At 60.3% G+C, this 21027-nt stretch overlaps 1 protein-coding gene across 1 annotated transcript in view; it reads left to right on the top strand.

The window, feature by feature from the left end:
- The window catches only part of LOC138361416 (peptidyl-prolyl cis-trans isomerase-like), a 44504-nt gene extending 24076 nt beyond the window's left edge, over nt 1–20428 (top strand). Inside the window, exons 2-3 of the mRNA XM_069320747.1 lie at nt 17936–18109; nt 18226–20428. Of these exons, the coding sequence (XP_069176848.1) occupies nt 17936–18109; nt 18226–18738 (687 nt within the window). The 3' untranslated portion in view covers nt 18739–20428. The remainder of the gene's footprint in view (nt 1–17935; nt 18110–18225) is intronic.
- The last annotated feature ends 599 nt before the right edge of the window (nt 20429–21027 follow it).

Here is a 21027-nt window from a genome sequence, read left to right as displayed (position 1 = left end):
CACCCCTTGCCAGTAGTGTGGGGCTGGAGCTACAGGTCCAGCACCAACCCCCTGTCAATAGAGCAGGGCTGGAGCTACAAGTCCAACACCAACCCCCTGCCAGTAGAGAGGGCTAGAGCTACAGGTCCAGCTCCAACCCCCAGCCAGTAGAGGGGGGCTGGAGCTACAGGTCCAGCACCAACCCCCTCCCAGTAGAGGGGGGGGGGCAGGAGATACAGGTGCAGCACCTACCCCCTGCCAGTAAAGGGGGGCTGGAGCTACAGGTCCAGCACCTACCCCCTGCCAGTAGAGGGGGGCTGGAGCTATAGGTCCAGCACCATCCCTCTTCCAGTAGAGGTGGGCTGGAGCTACAGGTCCAGCACCAACCCCCAGCCAGTAGAGGGGGGGCTGGAGCTACAGGCCCAGCACCAACCCCCTGCCAGTAGAGGGGGGGCTGGAGCTACACGTCAAGCACCAACCCCCTCCCAGTAGAGGTGGAGGGCAAGAGATACAGGTGCAGAACCTACCCCCTGCCAGTAAAGGGGGGCTGGAGCTACAGGTCCAGCACCTACCCCCTGCCAGTAGAGGGGGGCTGGAGCTATAGGTCCAGCACCAACCCTCTTCCAGTACAGGTGGGCTGCAGCTACAGGTCCAGAACCAACCCTCTGCCAGTAGAGGGGGCTAGAGCTACAGATCCAGCACCAACCCCCATTACCAGTAGAGGGGGGGCTGGAGCTACAGGTCCAGCACCAACCCCCTGCCAGTAGAGGGGGGGAGGCTGGAGCTACTGGTCCAGCACCAACCCCCTGCCAGTAGAGGGGGGGGGGGCTGGAGCTTCAGGTCCAGCACCAAGCCCCTGCCAGTAGAGGGGGGGGCTGGACCTACTGGTCCAGCACCAACCCGCTGCCAGTAGAGGGGGGCTGGAGCTACAGGTCCAGCACCAACCATCTGCCAGTTTAAGGGGTCCTGGAGCTTCAGGTCCAGCACCAATCCCCTGCCAGTAGAGGGGGGGCTGGAGCTACAGGTCCAGCACCAACCCCCTGCCAGTAGAGGGGGGGGGGGGCTGGAGCTACAGGTCCAGCACCACCTCTCTACCAGTAGAGGGGGGCTGGAGCTACAGGTCCAGCACCAACCCGCTGCCAGTAGAGGGGGGCTGGAGCTACAGGTCCAGCACCAAACCCCTGCCAGTAGAAGGGGGCTGGAGCAACAGGTCCAGCACCAACCCCCTGCCAGTAGAGGAGGGCTGGAGCTACAGGTCCAGCGCCAACCCCAAGCCAGTAGAGGGGGGCTTGAGCTACAGGTCCAGCACCACCCCTCTGCCAGTAGAGGGGGGGCTGGAGCTACAGGTCCAGCACCAACCACCTGCCAATAGAGGGAAGGCTGGTGCTACAGGTCCAGGGCCAACCCCCTGCCAGTAGAGGGGGCTGGAGCTACAGGTCCAGCACCAACCCCCTGCCAGTAGAGGGAAGGCTGGAGCTTCAGGTCCAGGGCCAACCCCCTGCCAGTAAAAGGGGCTGGAGTTACAGGTCCAGAACCAACCCCCTGCCAGTTGAGGAGGGCTGGAGCTACAGGTCCAGCGCCAACCCCCTGCCAGTAGAGGTGGGCAGGAGCTACAGGTCCAGCACCAACCCCCAGCCAGTAGAGGGGGGCTGGAGCTACAGGTCCAGCACCAACCCCCTGCCAGTAGAGGGGGGGCTGGAGCTACACGTCAAGCACCAACCCCCTCCCATTAGAGGGGGGGGGGCTGGAGATACAGGTGCAGCACCTACCCCCTGCCAGTAGAGGGGGGCTGGAGCTACAGGTCCAGCACCTACCCCCTGCCAGTAGAGGGGGGCTGGAGCTAAAGGTCCAGCACCAACCCCCTGCCAGTAGAGGGGGGCTGGAGCTACAAGTCCAGCACGAAACCCCTGCCAGTAGAGGGGGGATGGAGCTACTGGTCCAGCACTAACCCCCTGCCAGTATGGGGGGGGGGCTGGAGCTATAGGTCCAGCACCTACCCCCTACCAGTAGAGGGGGGCTGGAGCTACAGGTCCAGCACGAACCCCCTGCCAGTAGAGGGGAGCTGGAGCTACTGGTCCAGCACCAACCCTCTTCCAGTAGAGGGGGGCTGGAGCTTCAGGTCCAGCACCAACCCCCTGCCAGTAGCGGGGGGAGGCTGGAGTTACTGGTACAGCACCAACCCCCTGCCAGTAGAGGGGGGCTGAAGCTATAGGTCCAGCACGAACCCCCTGCCAGTAGAGGGGGGCTGGAGCTACTGGTCCAGCACTAACCCCCTGCCAGTAGAGGGGGGCTGGAGCTACAAGTCCAGCACCAACCCTCTTCCAGTAGAGGGGGGCTGGAGCTACAGGTCAAGCAGCTACCCCCTGCCAGTAGAGGGGGGTTGGAACTTCAGGTCCAGCACCAACCATCTGCCAGTTTAAGGGGTCCTGGAGCTTCAGGTCCAGCACCAATCCCCTGCCAGTAGAGGGGGGGGGCTGGAGCTACAGGTCCAGCACCAACCCCCTGCCAGTAGAGGAAGGTTGGAGCTACAGGTCCAGCACCAACCATCTGCCAGTAGAAGGGGTCCTGGATCTTCAGGTCCAGCACCAATCCCCTGCCAGTAGAGGGGGGGGCTGGAGTTACAGGTCCAGCATCAACCCCCTGCCAGTGGAGGGGGGGGGCTGGAGCTACAGGTCCAGCCCCACCCCTCTACCAGTAGAGGGGGGCTGGAGCTACAGGTCCAGCACCAACCCGCTGCCAGTAGAGGGGGGCTGGAGCTACAGGTCCAGCACCAAACCCCTACCAGTAGAGGGGGGCTGGAGCTACACGTCAAGCACCAACCCCCTCCCAGTAGAGGGGGGGGCTGGAGATACAGGTCCAGCACCTACCCCCTGCCAGTAGAGGGGGGCTGGAGCTACAGGTCCAGCACCTACCCCCTGCCAGTAAAGGGGGGCTGGAGCTACAGGTCCAGCACCAACCCACTGCCAGTAAATGGGGGCTGGAGCTACAGGTCCAGCACCAACCCCCTGCCAGTAGAGGGGGAGGGCTGGAGCTACAGGTACAACTCCAACCCCCTGCCAGTAGAGGGGGGCTGGAGCTACTGGTCCAGCACCTACCCCCTGCCAGTAGAGGGGGGCTGGAGCTACAGGTCCAGCACCTACCCCCTGCCAGTAAAGGGGGGCTGGAGCTACAGGTACAACTCCAACCCCCTGCCAGTAGAGGAGGGGCTGGAGCTACAGGTCCAGCACCAACCCCCTGCCAGTAGAGGGCGGCTGGAGCTACTGGTCCAGCACCAACCCCCTGCCAGTAGGGGGGGGCTGGAGCTACAAGTCCAGTACCAACCCCCTGCCAGAGGAGGGTCCTGGAGCTACAGGTCTAGCACCAACCCCTTGCCAGTAGAGAGGGGCTGGAGCTACAGGTCCAGCACCAACCCCCTGCCAGTAGAGAGGGGGGGCTGGAGCTACAGGTCCAGCACCATCCCCCTGTCAGTAGAGTGGGGCTGGAGCTACAGGTCCAGCACCAATCCCCTGCCAGTAGAGGGGGGGCTGGAGCTACAGATCCAGCACCAACCCCCTGCCAGTAGAGGGGGGGCTGGAGCTACTGGTCCTGCACCGACCCCCTGCCAGTAGAGGGGGGGCTGGAGCTACAGTTGCAGCACCAACCCCCTGCCAGTAGAGGGGGGCTGGAACTACAGGTCCAGCACCCACCCCTTGCCAGTAGTGTGGGGATGGAGCTACAGGTCCAGCACCAACCCCCTGCCAATAGAGCAGGGCTGGAGCAACAAGTCCAAAACCAAGCCCCTGCCAGTAGAGGGGGCTAGAGCTACAGGTCCAGCACCAACCCCCTACCAGTAGAGGGGGCTGGAGCTACAGATCCTGCACCCACCCCCTGCCAGTAGAGGGGGCTAGAGCTACAGGTCCAGCTCCAACCCCCAGCCAGTAGAGGGGGGCTGGAGCTACAGGTAGAGCACCAACCCCCTCCCAGTAGAGGGGGGGGGGCAGGAGATACAGGTGCAGCACCTACCCCCTGCCAGTAAAGGGGGGCTGGAGCTACAGGTCCAGCACCTACCCCCTGCCAGTAGAGGGGGGCTGGAGCTATATGTCCAGCACCAACCCTCTTCCAGTAGAGGTGGGCTGGAGCTACAGGTCCAGCACCAACCCCCTGCCAGTAAAGGGGGGGCTGGAGCTACAGGTCCAGCACCAACCCCCTGCCAGTAGAGGTGGTGTGGAGCTGCACGTCAAGCACCAACCCCCTCCCAGTAGAGGGGGGGGGGCAAGAGATACAGGTGCAGCACCTACCCCCTGCCAGTAAAGGGGGGCTGGAGCTACAGGTCCAGCACCTACCCCCTGCCAGTAGAGGGGGGCTGGAGCTATAGGTCCAGCACCAACCCTCTTCCAGTAGAGGTGGGCTGGAGCTACAGGTCCAGCACCAACCCCCTGCCAGTAGAGGGGGCTAGAGCTACAGATCCAGCACCAACCCCCAGCCAGTAGAGGGGGGGCTGGAGCTACAGGTCCAGCACCAACCCCCCTGCCAGTAGAGGGGGGGGGCTGGAGCTACAGGTCCAGCACCAACCCCCTGCCAGTAGAGGGGGGGGGGCTGGAGCTTCAGGTCCAGCACCAACCCCCTGCCAGTAGAGAGGGGGGGGGGCTGGAGCTACTGGTCCAGCACCAACCATCTGCCAGTTTAAGGGGTCCTGGAGCTTCAGGTCCAGCACCAATCCCCTGCCAGTAGAGGGGGGGCTGGAGCTACAGGTCCAGCACCAACCCCCTGCCAGTAGAGGGGGGGGGCAGGAGCTACAGGTCCAGCACCACCCCTCTACCAGTAGAGGGGGGCTGGAGCTACAGGTCCAGCACCAACCCGCTGCCAGTAGAGGGGGGCTGGAGCTACAGGTCCAGCACCAAACCCCTGCCAGTAGAGGAGGGCTGGAGCTACAGGTCCAGCGCCAACCCCAAGCCAGTAGAGGGGGGCTTGAGCTACAGGTCCAGCACCACCCCTCTGCCAGTAGAGGGGGGGCTGGAGCTACAGGTCCAGCACCAACCATCTGCCAATAGAGGGAAGGCTGGTGCTACAGGTCCAGGGCCAACCCCCTGCCAGTAGAGGGGGCTGGAGCTACAGGTCCAGCACCAACCCCCTGCCAGTAGAGGGAAGGCTGGAGCTTCAGGTCCAGGGCCAACCCCCTGCCAGTAAAGGGGGCTGGAGTTACAGGTCCAGAACCAACCCCCTGCCAGTTGAGGAGGGCTGGAGCTACAGGTCCAGCGCCAACCCCCTGCCAGTAGAGGTGGGCAGGAGCTACAGGTCCAGTACCAACCCCCAGCCAGTAGAGGGGGGCTGGAGCTACAGGTGCAGCACCAACCCCCTGCCAGTAGAGGGGGGGCTGGAGCTACACGTCAAGCACCAACCCCCTCCCAATAGAGGGGGGGGCTGGAGATACAGGTGCAGCACCTACCCCCTGCCAGTAGAGGGGGGCTGGAGCTACAGGTCCAGCACCTACCCCCTGCCAGTAGAGGGGGGCTTGAGCTACAGGTCCAGCACCAACCCCCTGCCAGTAGAGGGGGGCTGGAGCTACAAGTCCAGCACGAAACCCCTGCCAGTAGAGGGGAGCTGGAGCTACTGGTCCAGCACCAACCCTCTTCCAGTAGAGGGGGGCTGGAGCTTCAGGTCCAGCACCAACCCCCTGCCAGTAGAGGGGGGAGGCTGGAGCTACTGGTACAGCACCAACCCCCTGCCAGTAGAGGGGGGCTGAAGCTATAGGTCCAGCACGAACCCCCTGCCAGTAGAGGGGGGCTGGAGCTACTGGTCCAGCACTAACCCCCTGCCAGTAGAGGGGGGCTGGAGCTACAAGTCCAGCACCAACCCTCTTCCAGTAGAGGGGGGGCTAGAGCTACAGGTCAAGCAGCTACCCCCTGCCAGTAGAGGGGGGTTGGAACTACAGGTCCAGCACCAACCATCTGCCAGTTTAAGGGGTCCTGGAGCTTCAGGTCCAGCACCAATCCCCTGCCAGTAGAGGGGGGGCTGGAGCTACAGGTCCAGCACCAACCCCCTGCCAGTAGAGGAAGGTTGGAGCTACAGGTCCAGCACCAACCATCTGCCAGTAGAAGGGGTCCTGGAGCTTCAGGTCCAGCACCAATCCCCTGCCAGTAGAGGGGGGGCTGGAGCTACAGGTCCAGCACCAACCCCCTGCCAGTGGAGGGGGGGGGGGGGCTGGAGCTACAGGTCCAGCCCCACCCCTCTACCAGTAGAGGGGGGCTGGAGCTACAGGTCCAGCAACAACCCGCTGCCAGTAGAGGGGGGCTGGAGCTACAGGTCCAGCACCAAACCCCTGCCAGTAGAGGGGGCTGGAGCTACAGGTCCAGCACCAACCCCCTGCCAGTAGAAGGGGGCTGGAGCTACAGGTCCAGCACCAACCCCCTGCCAGTATAGGAGGGCTGGAGCTACAGGTCCAGCGCCAACCCCCTGCCAGTAGAGGGGGGCTGGAGCTACAGGTCCAGGGCCAACCCCCTGCCAGTAGAGGGGGGCTGGAGCTACAGGTCCAGCACCACCCCTCTGCCAGTAGAGGGAAGGCTGGAGCTACAGGTCCAGGGCCAACCTCCTGCCAGCAGAGGGGGGCTGGAGCTACAGGTCCAACACCACCCCTCTGCCAGTAGAGGGAAGGCTGGAGCTACAGGTCCAGGGCCAACCTCCTGCCAGTAGAGGGGGGCTGGAGCTGCAGGTCCAGCACCAACCCTATGCCAGTAGAGGGGAGCTAGAGCTACAGGTCCAGCACCAACCCCCTGCTAGTAGAAGGGGGCTGGAGCTACAGGTCCAGGACCAACCCCATGCCAATAGAGGGGGGGGGGCTGGAGCTACAGGTCCAGCACCATCCCCCTGCCAGTAGAGGAGGCTGGAGCTGCAGGTCAAGCACCAACCCCCTGCCAGTAGAGGGAGCTGGAGCTACAGCTACAGCACCAACCTCCTGCCAGTAGATGGGGGCTGGAGCTACAGGTCCAGCACCGACCCCCTACCAGTAGAGGGGGCCTGGAGCTACAGGTTCAGCACCAACCCCCTGCCAGTAGAGGGGGGCTGGAGCTACAGTTCCAGCACCAACCCCCCTCCTAGTAGAGGGGGGCTGGAGTTACAGGTCCAGCACCAACCCCCCTCCTAGTAGAGGGGGCTGGAGCTACAGGTCCAGCACCATCCCCCTGTCAATAGAGGGGGGTTGGAGTTACAGGTTCAGGACCAACCCCCTGCCTGTAAAAGGCGCGGCTAGAGCTACAGGTCCAGCATCAACCCCCTGCCAGTAGAGGGGGCTGGAGCTACATATTCAGGGCCAACCCCCTGCCAGTAGAGGGAGGCTTTAGCTACAGGTCCAGGACCAATCCCCTGCCAGTAGAGGGGGGCTGGAGCTACAGGTCCATCTCCAACCCCCTGCCAGTAGAGGTGGGGGGGGGGACCTAGAGCTTCAGGTCCAGCAGGAACCCCCTGCCTGGAGAGGTGCCTGGAGTTACAGGTCCAGCACCATCCCCCTGCCAGTAGAGGAGGCTGGAGCTGCAGGTCAAGCACCAACCCCCTGCCAGTAGAGGGGGGGGGGGGCTGGAGCTACAGGTCCAGCACCAACCCCCTGCCAGTAGAGGGGGCGGCGGCTGGAGCTACAGGTCCAGCACCAACCCCCTGCCAGTAGAGAGGGGGCTTGAGCTATAGGTCCAGCACCATCCCCCTGCCAGTAGAGGAGGCTGGATCTACAGGTCGAGCATCAACCCCCTGCCAATAGAGGGGGGCTGGAGCTACAGGTCCAGCATCAACACCCTGCCATTAGAGGTAGCCTGGAGCTACAGGTCCAGCATCAACCCCCTGCCAGTAGAGGGGGCTGGAGCTACAGATTCAGGGCCAACCCCCTGCCAGTAGAGGAGAGCTAGAGCTACAGGTACAACACCAACCCCCTGCTAGTAGAGGGGGGCTGGATCTACAGGTCCAGCACCAACCCCCTGCCAGTAGAAAGGGGCTGGAGAAACAGGTCAGGCGCAAACCCCCTGCCAGTAGAGGGGGGGAAGGAACTGCAGGTTCAGCACCAAATCCCTGCCAGTAGAGAAGGGGCTTGAGCTATATGTTCAGCAACAACCCCCTGTCAGTAGAGGGGGGCTGGAGCTACAGGTTCAGCACCAACCCCCTGCCAGTAGAGGGGGGCTGGAGCTACAGGTCTAGCACCAACCTCCTGCCAGTAGAGGGGGCCTGGAGCTACAGGTCCAGCTCCAACCCACTGCCAGTAGAGGGGGGAGGCTGGAGCTACAGGTCCAGCACCAACCCCCTGCCTGTAGAGGGGGAAGGCTGGAGCTACAGGTCCAGCTCCAACCCCCCCCCCCTGCCGGTAGAGGTGGGCTGGAGGTACAGGTTCAGCACCAACCCCCTGCCAGTAGAGGGGGAGGCTGGAGCTACAGGTTCAGCACCAACCCCCTGCCAGTAGAGGGGGGAGGCTGGAGCTACAGGTCCAGCACAAACCCCCTGCCTGTAGAGGGGGGGGGGCTGGAGCTACAGGTCCAGGACCAACCCCATGCCAGTAGAAGGGGCTGGAGCCACAGGTCCATCATCAATCCCCTGCTAGTACAGGGGGGCCGGAGCTACAGGTCCAGGACCAACTTCTTGCCAGTAATGGGGGGCTGGAGCTATAGGTCTAGCACCAACCCCCTGCTAGTAGAGGGGGGCTGGAGCTACAGGTCTAGCATCAACCCCCTGCCAGTAGAGGGGGCTGGAGCTACAGGTCTAGCATCAACCCCGTGCCAGTAAAGGGGGGCTGGAGCTACAGGTCTAGCACCATCCCACTGCCAGTAGAGGAGGCTGGAGCTGCAGGCCAAGCACCAACCCCCTGCCAGTAGAGGGGGCTGGAGCTACAGGTTCAGCACCAACCCCCTGCCAGTAGAGGGGGGGGGGCTGGAGCTACAGGTGCAGCACCAACCCCCTGCCAGTAGAGGGGGCTGGAGCTACAGGTCCAGCACTAACCACCTGCCAACAGAGCAGGGCTGGAGCTACAATTCCAACACCAACCCCCTGCCAGTAGAGGGGGCTTGAGCTACAGGTCCAGCGCCAACGCCCTGCCAGTAGAGCGGGGGCGGGGATGGAGCTACAGGTGCAGCACCTACCCCCTCCCAGTAGAGGGGGGCGGGGCTGGAGCTACAGGTGCAGCACCTACCCCCTGCCAGTAGAAGGGGGCTGGAGCTACAGGTCCAGCACCTACTCCCTGCCAGTAGAGGGGTGGCTGGAGCTACAGGTCCAGCACCTACCCCCAGCAGGTAGAGCGGGGCTGGAGCTACAGGTCCAGCACCAACCCCCTGCCAGTAGAGGGGGGCTGGAGCTACAGGTCCAGCAGCATCCCCTGCCAGTAGAGGGGGGCTGGGTCAACACATCCAACACCAACCCCCTGCCAGTAGAGGGGGGAGGGGGGCTGGAGCTGCAGGTCCAGCACCAATCCCCTGCCAGTAGAGGGGGGCTGGAGCTACAGGTCCAGCACCAACCCCCTGCCAGTAGAGGGGGGGCTGGATTTTCAGGTCCAGCACCAACCCCCTGCCACTAGAGGGGGGGAGGTCTGGAACTACAGGTCAAGAACCAACCCCCTGCCAGAAGAGGGGGGCTGGAGCTTCAGGTCCAGAACCAACCCCCTGCCAATAGAGGGGCGCTGGAGTTACAGGTTCAGGACCAACCCCACCCTGCCCGTAGAGGGGGCTGCAGCTACAGGTCCAGCACCAACACCCTGCCAGTAGAGGAGGGGGGGCTAGAGCTACAGTTCCAGCATCAACCCCCTGCCAGTAGAAAGGGCTGGACCTACAGATTCAGGGCCAACCCCCTACCAGTAGAGGGGAGCTAGAGCTACAGGTCCAGCACCAACCCCCTGCTAGTAGAGGGGGGCTGGAGCTGCAGATCCAGGACCAACCCCATGCCAATAGAGGGGGGGCTGGAGCTACAGGTCCAGCACCATCCCCCGTGCCAGTAGAGGGGGGCTGGAGCTATAGGTCCAGCATTAACCCCCTGCCAGTAGAGGAGGGCTGGATCTACAGGTCCAGCACCAACCTCCTGCCAGTAGAGGGGGGCTGGAGCTACAGGTCCAGCACCAACCTCCTGCCAGTAGAGGAGGGCTGGAGCTGCAGGTCAAGCACCAACCCCCTGCCAGTAGAAGGGGTTGAAGGAACTGCAGGTTCAGCACCAACCCCCTGCCAGTAGAAGGGGACTGGAGCTACAGGTCCAGCACCAACCTCCTGCCAGTAGAGGGGGGGAAGCTGGAGATACAGGTGCAGCACCTACCACCTGCCAGTAGAGGGGGGCTGGAGCTACAGGTCCAGCACCAACCCCCTGCCAGTAGAGGTGGGGTGGAGCTACATGTCAAGCACCAACCCCCTCCCAGTAAAGGGGGGGGGGCTGGAGCTACAGATCCAGCACCAACCCCCGGCCAGTAGAGGTGGGGGGCTGGAGCTACTGGTCCAGCACCAACCCCCTGCCCGTAGAGGGGGCTGCAGCTACAGGTCCAGCACCAACCCTCTTCCAGTAGAGGGGGGCTCGAGCTACAGGTCCAGCACCAACCCTCTTCCAGTAGAGGGGGGCTGGAGCTACAGGTCCAGCACCTACCCCCTGTCAGTAGAGGGGGGGTTGGAACTACTAGTCCTGCACCAACCCCTGCCAGTAGAGGGGACTGGAGCTACAGGTCCAGCACCAACCCCCTGCCAGTAGAGGGGGGCTGGAGCTACAGGTCCAGCACCTACCCTCTGCCAGTAGAGGAGGGCTGGAGCTATAACGCCAGCCCCAACCCCCCCGCCAGTAGAGGGGGGCTGGAGCTACAGGTCCAGCACCAACCCCCTGCCAGTAGAGGGATGGCTGGAGCTACAGGTCCAGCACCTACCCCCTGCCAGTAGAGGGAGGTTGGAACTACTAGTCCTGCACCAAACCCCTTCCAGTAGAGGGGGGGGCTAGAGCTACAGGTCCAGCATCAACCCCCTGCCAGTAGAGTGTGGCTGGAGCTACAGGTCTAGCACCAACCCCCTGCCAGTAGAGGGGAGCTGGAGCTACAGGTCCAGCACCAACCCCCTGCCAGTAGAGGGGGGCTGGAGTTACAGGTCCAGGACCAACCCCACCCAGCCCATAGAGGGGGCTGCAGCTACAGGTCCAGCACCAACCCCCAGCCAGTAGAGGGGGGGGGGTGCTAGAGCTACAGGTCCAGCATCAACCCCCTGCCAGTAGAGGGGGGCTAAAGTTACAGGTCCAGGACCAACCCCACCCTGCCCGTAGAGGGGGCTGCAGCTACAGGTCCAGCACCAACCCCCTGCCAGTAGAGGGGAGCTAGAGCTACAGGTCTAGCACCAACCCCCTGCTAGTAGAGGGGGGCTGGAGCTACAAGTCCAGGACCAACCCCATGCTAATAGAGGGGGGGCTGGAGCTACAGGTCCAGCACCATCCCCCCTGCCAGTAGAGGGGGGCTGGAGCTATAGGTCCAGCATCAACCCCCTGCCAGTAGAGGAGGGCTGGATCTACAGGTCCTGCACCAACCTCCTGCCAGTAGAGGAGGCTGGAACTACAGATCCAGCGCCAACCCCCTGCCAGTAGAGGGGAGCTGGAGCTACAGGTGCAGCACCAACCCCATGCCAATAGAGGGGAGGGGGCTGGAGCTACAGCTACAGCACCAACCTCCTGCCAGTAGAGGGGGCCTGGAGCTACAGGTCCAGCACCAACCCCCTACCAGTAGAGGGGCCCTGGAGCTACAGGTTCAGCACCAACCCCCTGCCAGTAGAGGGGGGCTGGAGCTACAGTTCCAGCACCAACCCCCCTCCTAGTAGAGGGGGGCTGGAGTTACAGGTCCAGCACCAACCCCCTGCCAGTAGAAGGGGGCTGGAGCTACAGGTCCAGCACCAAACCCCTGCCAGTAGAGGGGGGCTGTAGCTACAGGTCCAGGACCAATCCCCTGCCAGTAGAGGGGGGCTGGAGCTAAAGGTCCAGCACCAACCCCCTGCCAGTAGAAGGCGGAGTGGAGCTACAGATTCAGGGCCAACCCCCTGGCTATAGAGGATGGCTGGAGCTACAGGTCCATCTCCAACCCCCTGCCAGTAGAGGGGGGCTGGAGCTACAGGTCCAGCACCATCCCCCTGCCAATAGCGGAGGCTGGATCTGCAGGTCAAGCACCAACCCCCTGCCAGTAGAGTGGGGGGGGGGGGGCAGGAGCTATAGGTCCAGCATCAACCCCCTGCCAGTAGAGGGGGGCTGGAGCTACAGGTCCAGCACCAACCCCCTGCCAGTAGAGGGGGGCTGGAGCTACAGATTCAGGGCCAACCCCCTGCCAGTAGAGGGGAGCTAGAGCTACAGGTCCAGCACCATCCCTCTGCTAGTAGAGGGGGGCTGGATCTACAGGTCCAGCACTAACCTCCTGCCAGTAGAGGGGGGCTGGAGCTACAGGTCCAGCACCAACCCCCTGCCAGTAGAGGGGGGGGCTGGAGCTACAGATTCATGGCCAACCCCCTGCCAGTGGAGGGGAGCTAGAGCTACAGGTCCAGCACCAACCCCCTGCCAGTAGAGGGGGGCTGGAGCTACAGGTCCAGCACCAACCTCCTGCCAGTAGAGGGGGCCTGGAGCTACAAGTCCAGCACCATTCCCCTGCCAGTAGAGGGGGCTGGAGCTACAGGTCCAGCACCAACCCCCTGCCAGTAGAAGGGGGCTGGAGCTACAAGTCCAGCACCATTCCCCTGCCAGTAGAGGGGGCTGGAGCTACAGGTCCAGCACCAACCCCCTGCCAGTTGAGGGGGCTGGAGCTACAGGTCCAGCATCAACACCTGCACGTAGAGGAGGGCTGGATCTACTGGTCCAGCACCAACCTCCTGCCAGTAGAGGAGGCTGGAGCTGCAGGTCAAGCACCAACCCCCTGCCAGTAGAGGGGGGGGAAGGAACTGCAGGTTCAGCACTAACCTCCTGCCAGTATTGGGGGTTGGAGCTACAGATCCAGCGCCAACTCCCTGCCAGTAGAGGGGAGCTGGAGCTACAGTTGCAGCACCAACCCCATGCCAATTGAGGGGGGGGGGGACTGGAGCTACAGGTGCAGCACCAACCCCATGCCAATAGAGGGGGGGGGACTGGAGCTACAGGTCCAGGACCACCCGCTTGCCAGTAGAGGGGGCTGGAGCTACAGCTACAGCACCAACCTCCTGCCAGTAGAGGGGGCCTGGAGCTACAGGTTCAGCACCAACCCCCTGCCAGTAGAGGGGGGCTGGAGCTACAGTTCCACCACCAACCCCCCTCCTAGTAGAGGGGGGCTGGAGTTACAGGTCCAGCACCAACCCCCTGCCAGTAGAAGGGGGCTGGAGCTACAGGTCCAACACAATCCCCCTGCCAGTAGAGGGGGGTTGGAGTTACTGGTTCAGGACGAACCCCACCCTGCCCGTAGAGGGGGCTGCAGCTACGGGTCCAGCACCAACCCCCTGCCAGTAAAAGGCGGGGCTAGAGCTACAGGTCCAGCATCAACCCCCTGCCAGTAGAGGGGGCTGGAGCTACAGATTCAGGGCCAACCCCCTGCCAGTAAAGGGGGGCTGGAGCTACAGGTCCAGCACCAACCCCCTGCCAGTAGAGGGCGGAGTGGAGCTACAGATTCAGGGCCAACCCCCTGGCTATAGAGGATGGCTGGAGCTACAGGTCCATCTCCAACCCCCTGCCAGTAGAGGTGGGGGGGGGCCTAGAGCTTCAGGTCTAGCAGGAACCCCCTGCCTGGAGAGGGGCCTGGAGCTACAGGTCCTGCACCAACCCCCTGCCAGTAGAGAGGGGGCTTGAGCTATAGGTCCAGCATCAACCCCCTGCCAGTAGAGGGGGGCTGGAGCTACAGGTCCAGCACCATCCCCCTGCCAGTAGAGGAGGCTGGAGCTGCAGGTCAAGCACCAACCCCCTGCCAGTAGAGGGGGCTGGAGCTACAGGTTCAGCACCAACCCCCTGCCAGTAGAGGGGGGGGGCTGGAGCTACAGGTCCAGCACCAACCCCCTGCCAGTAGAGGGGGGGGGCTGGAGCTACAAGTCGAGCATCAACCCGGTGCCAGGAGAGGAGGGCTGGAGTTACATGTCCAGCTTCAACCCCCTGCCAGTGGAGGGGGGGGGGGCTGGAGCTACAGGTCCAGCACCAACCCCCTGCCAGTAGAAGGGGGGGGGGCTGGAGCTACAGGTCGAGCATCAACCCGGTGCCAGGAGAGGAGGGCTGGAGCTACAGGTCCAGCTTCAACCCCTTGTTAGTAGAGAGGGGGCTGGATCTACAGGTCCAGCACCAACCTCCTGCCAGTAGAGGGGGGCTGGAGCTACAGGTCCAGCATCAACTCCCTGCCATTAGAGGTAGCCTGGAGCTACAGGTCCAGCACCAACCCCCTGCCTGTAGAGGGTGCTGGAGCTACAGATTCAGGGCCAACCCCCTGCCAATAGAGGGGAGCTAGAGCTACAGGTCCAGCACCAACCCCCTGCTAGTAGAGGGGTAGGTGGAGCTACAGGTGAAGCACCAAATCCCTGCCAGTAGAGTGGGAAGGAACTGAAGGTTCAGCACCAACCCCCTGCCAGAAGAGGGAGGGGGGGCTGGAGCTACAGGTCCATCATCAATCCCCTGCTAGTAGGAAGGGGCTTGAGCTATAGGTTCAGCAGCAACCCCCTGCCACTAAGGGGGGCTGGAGCTACAGATCCAGGGCCAACCCCCCGCCAGTAGAGGAGTGCTTTAGCTACAGATGCAGGACCACCCCCCCCCCCCTCCCCTGCCAGTAGAGGAGGGCTGGAGCTAAAGCTATAGCACCAACCTCCTGCCAGTAGAGGGGGGCTGGAGCTACAGGTCCAGCACCAACCCCCTGCCAGTAGAGGAGGGCTGGAGCTACAGGTCCACCTCCAATCCCCTGCCAATAGAGGGGGGGCTGGAGCTACAGGTCCAGCATCAACCCCTCCCCCTGCTAGTAGAGGGGGGCTGGAGCTTCAGGTCCAGCACCAACCCCCTGCCAGTAGAAAGGGGCTGGAGCTACAGGTCCAGCACCAATCCCCTGCCAATAGAGGGGGGGGGGGCTGGAGCTACAGGTCCAGCACTAACCCCCCCCCATCCTTCCAGTAGAGGGGGCTGGAGCTACAGATCCCACACCAACCCCCTGCCAGTAGAGGGGTCTGGAGCTACAAGTCCAACACCAACCCCCTGCCAGTAGAGGGGGGGCTGGAGCTACAGGTGCAGCACCAACCCCCTGCCAGTAGAGGGGGGCTGGAACTACAGGTCCAGCACCCACTCCTTGCCAGTAGTGTGGGGCTGGAGCTACAGGTCCAACACCAACCCCCTGCCAGTGGAGGGGGCTAGAGCTACAGGTCCAGCACCAACCCCCTGCCAGTAAAAGGGGCTGGAGCTACAGATCCTGCACCAACCCCCAGCCAGTAGAGCGGGACTGGAGCTACAGGTCCAGCACCAACCCCCTGCCAGTAGAGGGGGGCTGGAGCTACACGTCAAGCACCAACCCCCTGCCAGTAGAGGGGGGCTGGAGCTATACATCCAGCACCAACCCTCTTCCAGTAGAGGGGGGCTTGAGCTACAGGTCCGGCACCAACCCTCTTCCAGTAGAGGGGGGCTGGAACTACAGGTCCAGCACCTACCCCCTGTCAGTAGAGGGGGGTTGGAACTACTAGTACTGCACCAACCCCTGCCAGTAGAGGGGACTGGAGCTACAGGTCCAGCACCAACCCCCTGCCAGTAGAGGGGGGCTGGAGTTACAGGTTCAGGACCAACCCCACCCTGCCCGTAGAGGGGGCTGCAGCTACAGGTCCAGCACCAACACCCTGCCAGTAGAGGGGGGGCTAGAGCTACCGGTCCAGCATCAACCCCCTGCCAGTAGAGAGGGCTGGAGCTACAGATTCAGGGCCAACCCCCTGCCAGTAGAGTGTGGCTGGAGCTACAAGTCTAGCACCAACCCCCTGCCAGTAGAGGGGGGCTGGAGTTACAGGTCCAGGACCAACCCCACCCTGCCCGAAGAGGGGGCTGCAGCTACAGGTCAAGCACCAACCCCAGCCAGTAGAGGAGGGCTAGAGCTACAGGTCAAGCACCAACCCCCTGCCAGTAGAGGAGGGCTGGAGCTACAGGTCAAGCACCAACCCCCTGCCAGTAGAGGAGGGCTGGAGCTACAGGTCCAGCACCAACCTCCTGCCAGTAGAGGAGGGCTGGAGCTACAGGTCAAGCACCAACCCCCTGCCAGTAGAGGAGTGCTGGAGCTACAGGTCCATCACCATCTCCATTCTAGTAGAGGGGGGCTGGAGCTACAGGTCCAGCAACAACCCCCTGCCAGTTGAGGAGCTGGAGCTACAGGTCCAGAACCAACCCCCTGCCAGTAGAGGGGGGCTGGAGCTACAGATCCAACACTAACCCCTTGCCAGAAGAAGGGGGCTAGAGCTACAGGTCTAGCACCAACCCCCAGCCAGTAGGGAGGGGGCTGGAGCTACAGGTCCAGCATAAACCCCCTGAGAGTAGAGGGGGCTGGAACTATTGGTTCAGCACCATCCTCTTGACAGTAGAGGGGGCTGGAGCTACAGGTTCAGCACCAACCCCCCTGCCAGTAGAGGGGGGCTAAAGTTACAGGTCCAGCACAACCTCCTGCCAGTAGAGGGGGGCTGAAGCTACAGGTCTAGCACAACCCCCCTTCCAGTTGAGGGGGGCTGGAGCTACAGGTCCAGCACCAACCCCCTGCCAGTAGAGGGGGGGTTGGTGCTACAGGTCCAGCACCAACCCCCTGCCAGTAGGGGGGGGGCTGGAGCTACAGGTCCAGCATAATGGGGCTGTCACTGACCACAGGTGATAATGGGGCTGACACTGACCACAGGTGATAATGGGGCTGACAGTGACCACAGGTGATAATGGGGCTGACTCTACATACTGGTGATAATGGGGCTGACACTGTCCACAGGTGATAATGGGGCTGACACTGACCACAAGTGATAATGGGGCTGACACTGACCACAGGTCATAATGGGGCTGACACTGACCACAGGTGATAATGGGGCTGACACTGTCCACAGGTCATAATGGGGCTGACTCTGCCCACTGGTGATAATGGGGCTGACGCTGACCACAGGTAATAATGGGGCTGACGCTGATCACAGGTGATAATGGGGCTGACACTGACCACAGGTGATAATGGGGCTGACACTGTCCACAGGTCATAATGGGGCTGACTCTGCCCAGTGGTGATAATGGGGCTAACACTGACCACAGGTGATAATGGGGCTGACACTGTCCACAGGTCATAATGGGGCTGACACTGACCACAGGTGATAATGGGGCTGACACTGCCCACTGGTGATAATGGGGCTGACTCTGCCCACTGGTGATAATGGGGCTGACACTGACCACAGGTGATAATGGGGCTGACGCTGAACACAAGTGATAATGGGGCTGACACTGACCACAGGTGATAATGGGGCTCTCTCTGCCCACTGGTGATAATGGGGCTGACACTGTCCACAGGTGATAATGGGGCTGACACTGACCACAGGTGATAATGGGGCTGACACTGTCCACAGGTAATAATGGGGCTGACACTGACCACAGGTAATAATGGGGCTGACACTGTCCACAGGTGATAATGGGGCTGTCACTGCCTACAGGTGATAATGGGGCTGACACTGTCCACAGGTGATAATGGGGCTGACACTGACCACAGGTGATAATGGGGCTGACACTGACCACAGGTGATAATGGGGCTGACACTGACCACAGGTGATAATGGGGCTGACACTGACCACAGGAGATAATGGGGCTGACACTGACCACAGGTGATAATGGGGCTGACTCTGCCCACTGGTGATAATGGGGCTGACACTGTCCACAGGTGATAATGGGGCTGACACTGACCACAGGTGATAATGGGGCTGACACTGTCCACAGGTAATAATGGGGCTGACACTGACCACAGGTGATAATGGTGCTGACACTGTCCACTGGTGATAATGGGACTGACACTGACCACAGGTGATAATGGGGCTGACACTGTCCACAGGTTGAGGACCTCCGCAGGATGAGGGAGCCCGTCAAGAGGCTGGTGGAGGCTGGCCGGGTGTTGGCCGTCCAGGAAGACCAAGATGGCCCCCGCTCCGCCAGGATAACTCTACAAGACGGACAGCTGTACCTCCACGCACTCCTGCGTCAGCCCACGCCCGCCCACACCCTCCAGGTTACTTTATTACACCCACTAGTCTTACTTACATTACTGACTTACTGAATTATGATAACTTATATGATAACATTTTGTTATAGAGTTATCAGCATGATTTATTTCATTTCCTGCAGGAGAGTGAGGTTGTGGGCGTGCTGGAGCCCTCCTGCACCCTGGCGTTCCTTGACCTCGGGTGGGCGGGGTCAACAAGAGGGCGGGTCACCATCCGGCTGACCCCTGACACTCCGCTGGCCAGACAGTTTGTGTTGTTGTGTACGGGCCAGCGGGGCCACACCTACCGCAACACCAAACTGTTGCGTGTGTGGAACAAGGGTCAGCCGTGGGAGTGTGTGGTGGGCGGAGACTACGAGAGTAATGATGGTAAGGGAGGAGCCCCACTGCTGCCTGACCTCCAGGGACAGTACCGGGAGTCAGGCCGGGCAGGAACTGTGCTGTGCTTTGATGAGCCGGGGGGTCCCACGGGTGCCCAGTTCACCATCACCACCAGGGACCGCCAGGGTAGTGATCAGTGGTTTTATGTCTTTGGTGATGTGGTGAGCGGCCTGGATGTGGTGAGGGCAGCAGTCAAGCACAGTAACATTACGGAGGTGACTGTGGTGGACTGTGGTGTTGTGTTGCCACTCTAGTTCACTGTACCATCACTACTGTGGTGTTGTGCTGCCACTCTAGTTCACTGTACCACCACCATCACTACTGTGCTGTTGTGCTGCCTCTAGTTCACTGTACCATCACCCTCACTACTGTGGTGTTGTGCTGTCACTCTAGTTCATTGTACCATCACCATCACTACTGTGGTGTTGTGCTGTCACTCTAGTTCATTGTACCATCACCATCACTACTGTGGTGTTGTGCTGTCACTCTAGTTCATTGTACCATCACCATCACTACTGTGGTGTTGTGCTTCCACTCTAGTTCACTGTACCATCACTACTGTGGTGTTGTGCTGTCACTCTAGTTCACTGTACCACCACCATCAGTACTGTGGTGTTGTGCTGCCACTCTAGTTCATTGTACCATCACCATCACTACTGTGGTGTTGTGCTGTCACTCTAATTCATTGTACCATCACCATCACTACTGTGGTGTTGTGCGGCCACTCTAGTTCACTGTACCACCACCATCACTACTGTGGTGTTGTGCTGCCACTCTAGTTCACTGTACCATCACCATCACTACTGTGGTGTTGTGCTGCCACTCTAGTTCACTGTACCATCACCATCACTACTGTGGTGTTGTGCTGCCACTCAAGTTCACTGTACCATCACTATCACTACTGTGGTGTTGTGCTGCCACTCTAGTTCACTGTACCACCACCATCACTACTGTAGTGTTGTGCGGCCACTCTAGTTCACTGTACTACCACCATCACTACTGTGGTGTTGTGCTGTCACTCTAGTTCACTGTACCACCACCATCACTACTGTGGTGTTGTGCTGCCTCTAGTTCACTGTGCCATCACTACTGTGGTGTTGTGCTGCCACTCATGTTCACTGTACCATCATCATCACTACTGTGGTGTTGTGCTGCCATTCTAGTTCACTGTACCATCACCATCACTACTGTGGTGTTGTGCTGTCACTCTAGTTCACTGTACCATCACCATCACTTCTGCATCACCATGGACTGCGTGTTTTGATGACAATGTAACTTAAGGACAGACATTTATCACTATATCATCATAACTTCACTATTTTTTGGTATTTAACACTTTGGTATTTATACTTTGGTATCATATACCTGACAATCACGACTGTATCACCATCAATGCTATATCTTCCCAGTACTGTAACCTATCATTGCTGTATCATTATAGCTTCACTATCACCTCTATATATCACTATCACCTTATGACCCACACTTGGAGTCATATACTGACCATGTTGAGTAACAAATTGTTGGTGTCACCATATGACAGCTGTTGTCACTGTTATATCACCAACAGCTCACTATCACATAACACTGTCACTGTAACACCAACATCATTTCTCTTTCACCGCATTATCACCTCACACTGATAGATTTCCTCCTTACATTCACTGTTATATCACTATCATTGCTACAGTACCACTACCGCACCATCACTACTATATCACCATCACTGTCATATCACCATCACCTCACTACCACTACTATACTACCATCACTTCACTATCACTCGGGTGTGTTGTGATATTACCATACTGGACCATGGTGTGTTGTGATATTACCATACTGGTCCATGGTGTGTTGTGATATTACCATACTGGTCCATGGTGTGTTGTGATATTACCATACTGGTCCATGGTGTGTTGTGATATTACCATACTGGACCATGGTGTGTTGTGATATTACCATACTGGTCCATGGTGTGTTGTGATATTACCATACTGGTCCATGGTGTGTTGTGATATTACCATACTGGACCATGGTGTGTTGTGATATTACCATACTGGACCATGGTGTGTTGTGATATTACCATACTGGTCCATGGTGTGTTGTGATATTACCATACTGGACCATGGTGTGTTGTGATATTACCATACTGGACCATGGTGTGTTGTGATATTACCATACTGGTCCATGGTGTGTTGTGATATTACCATACTGGACCATGGTGTGTTGTGATATTACCATACTGGTCCATGGTGTGTTGTGATATTACCATACTGGTCCATGGTGTGTTGTGATATTACCATACTGGTCCATGGTGTGTTGTGATATTACCATACTGGACCATGGTGTGTTGTGATATTACCATACTGGACCATGGTGTGTTGTGATATTACCATACTGGTCCATGGTGTGTTGTGATATTACCATACTGGACCATGGTGTGTTGTGATATTACCATACTGGACCATGGTGTGTTGTGATATTGCCATACTGGACCATGGTGTGTTGTGATATTACCATACTGGTCCATGGTGTGTTGTGAT

Source organism: Procambarus clarkii, unplaced genomic scaffold (genome assembly GCF_040958095.1).
Source record: "Procambarus clarkii isolate CNS0578487 unplaced genomic scaffold, FALCON_Pclarkii_2.0 HiC_scaffold_375, whole genome shotgun sequence".
In the NCBI taxonomy this organism is placed as follows: Eukaryota; Metazoa; Arthropoda; class Malacostraca; order Decapoda; family Cambaridae; genus Procambarus; species Procambarus clarkii.
Note: the sequence above shows the minus strand (reverse complement) of the source record. Positions and strands in the feature narration are given on the sequence as shown.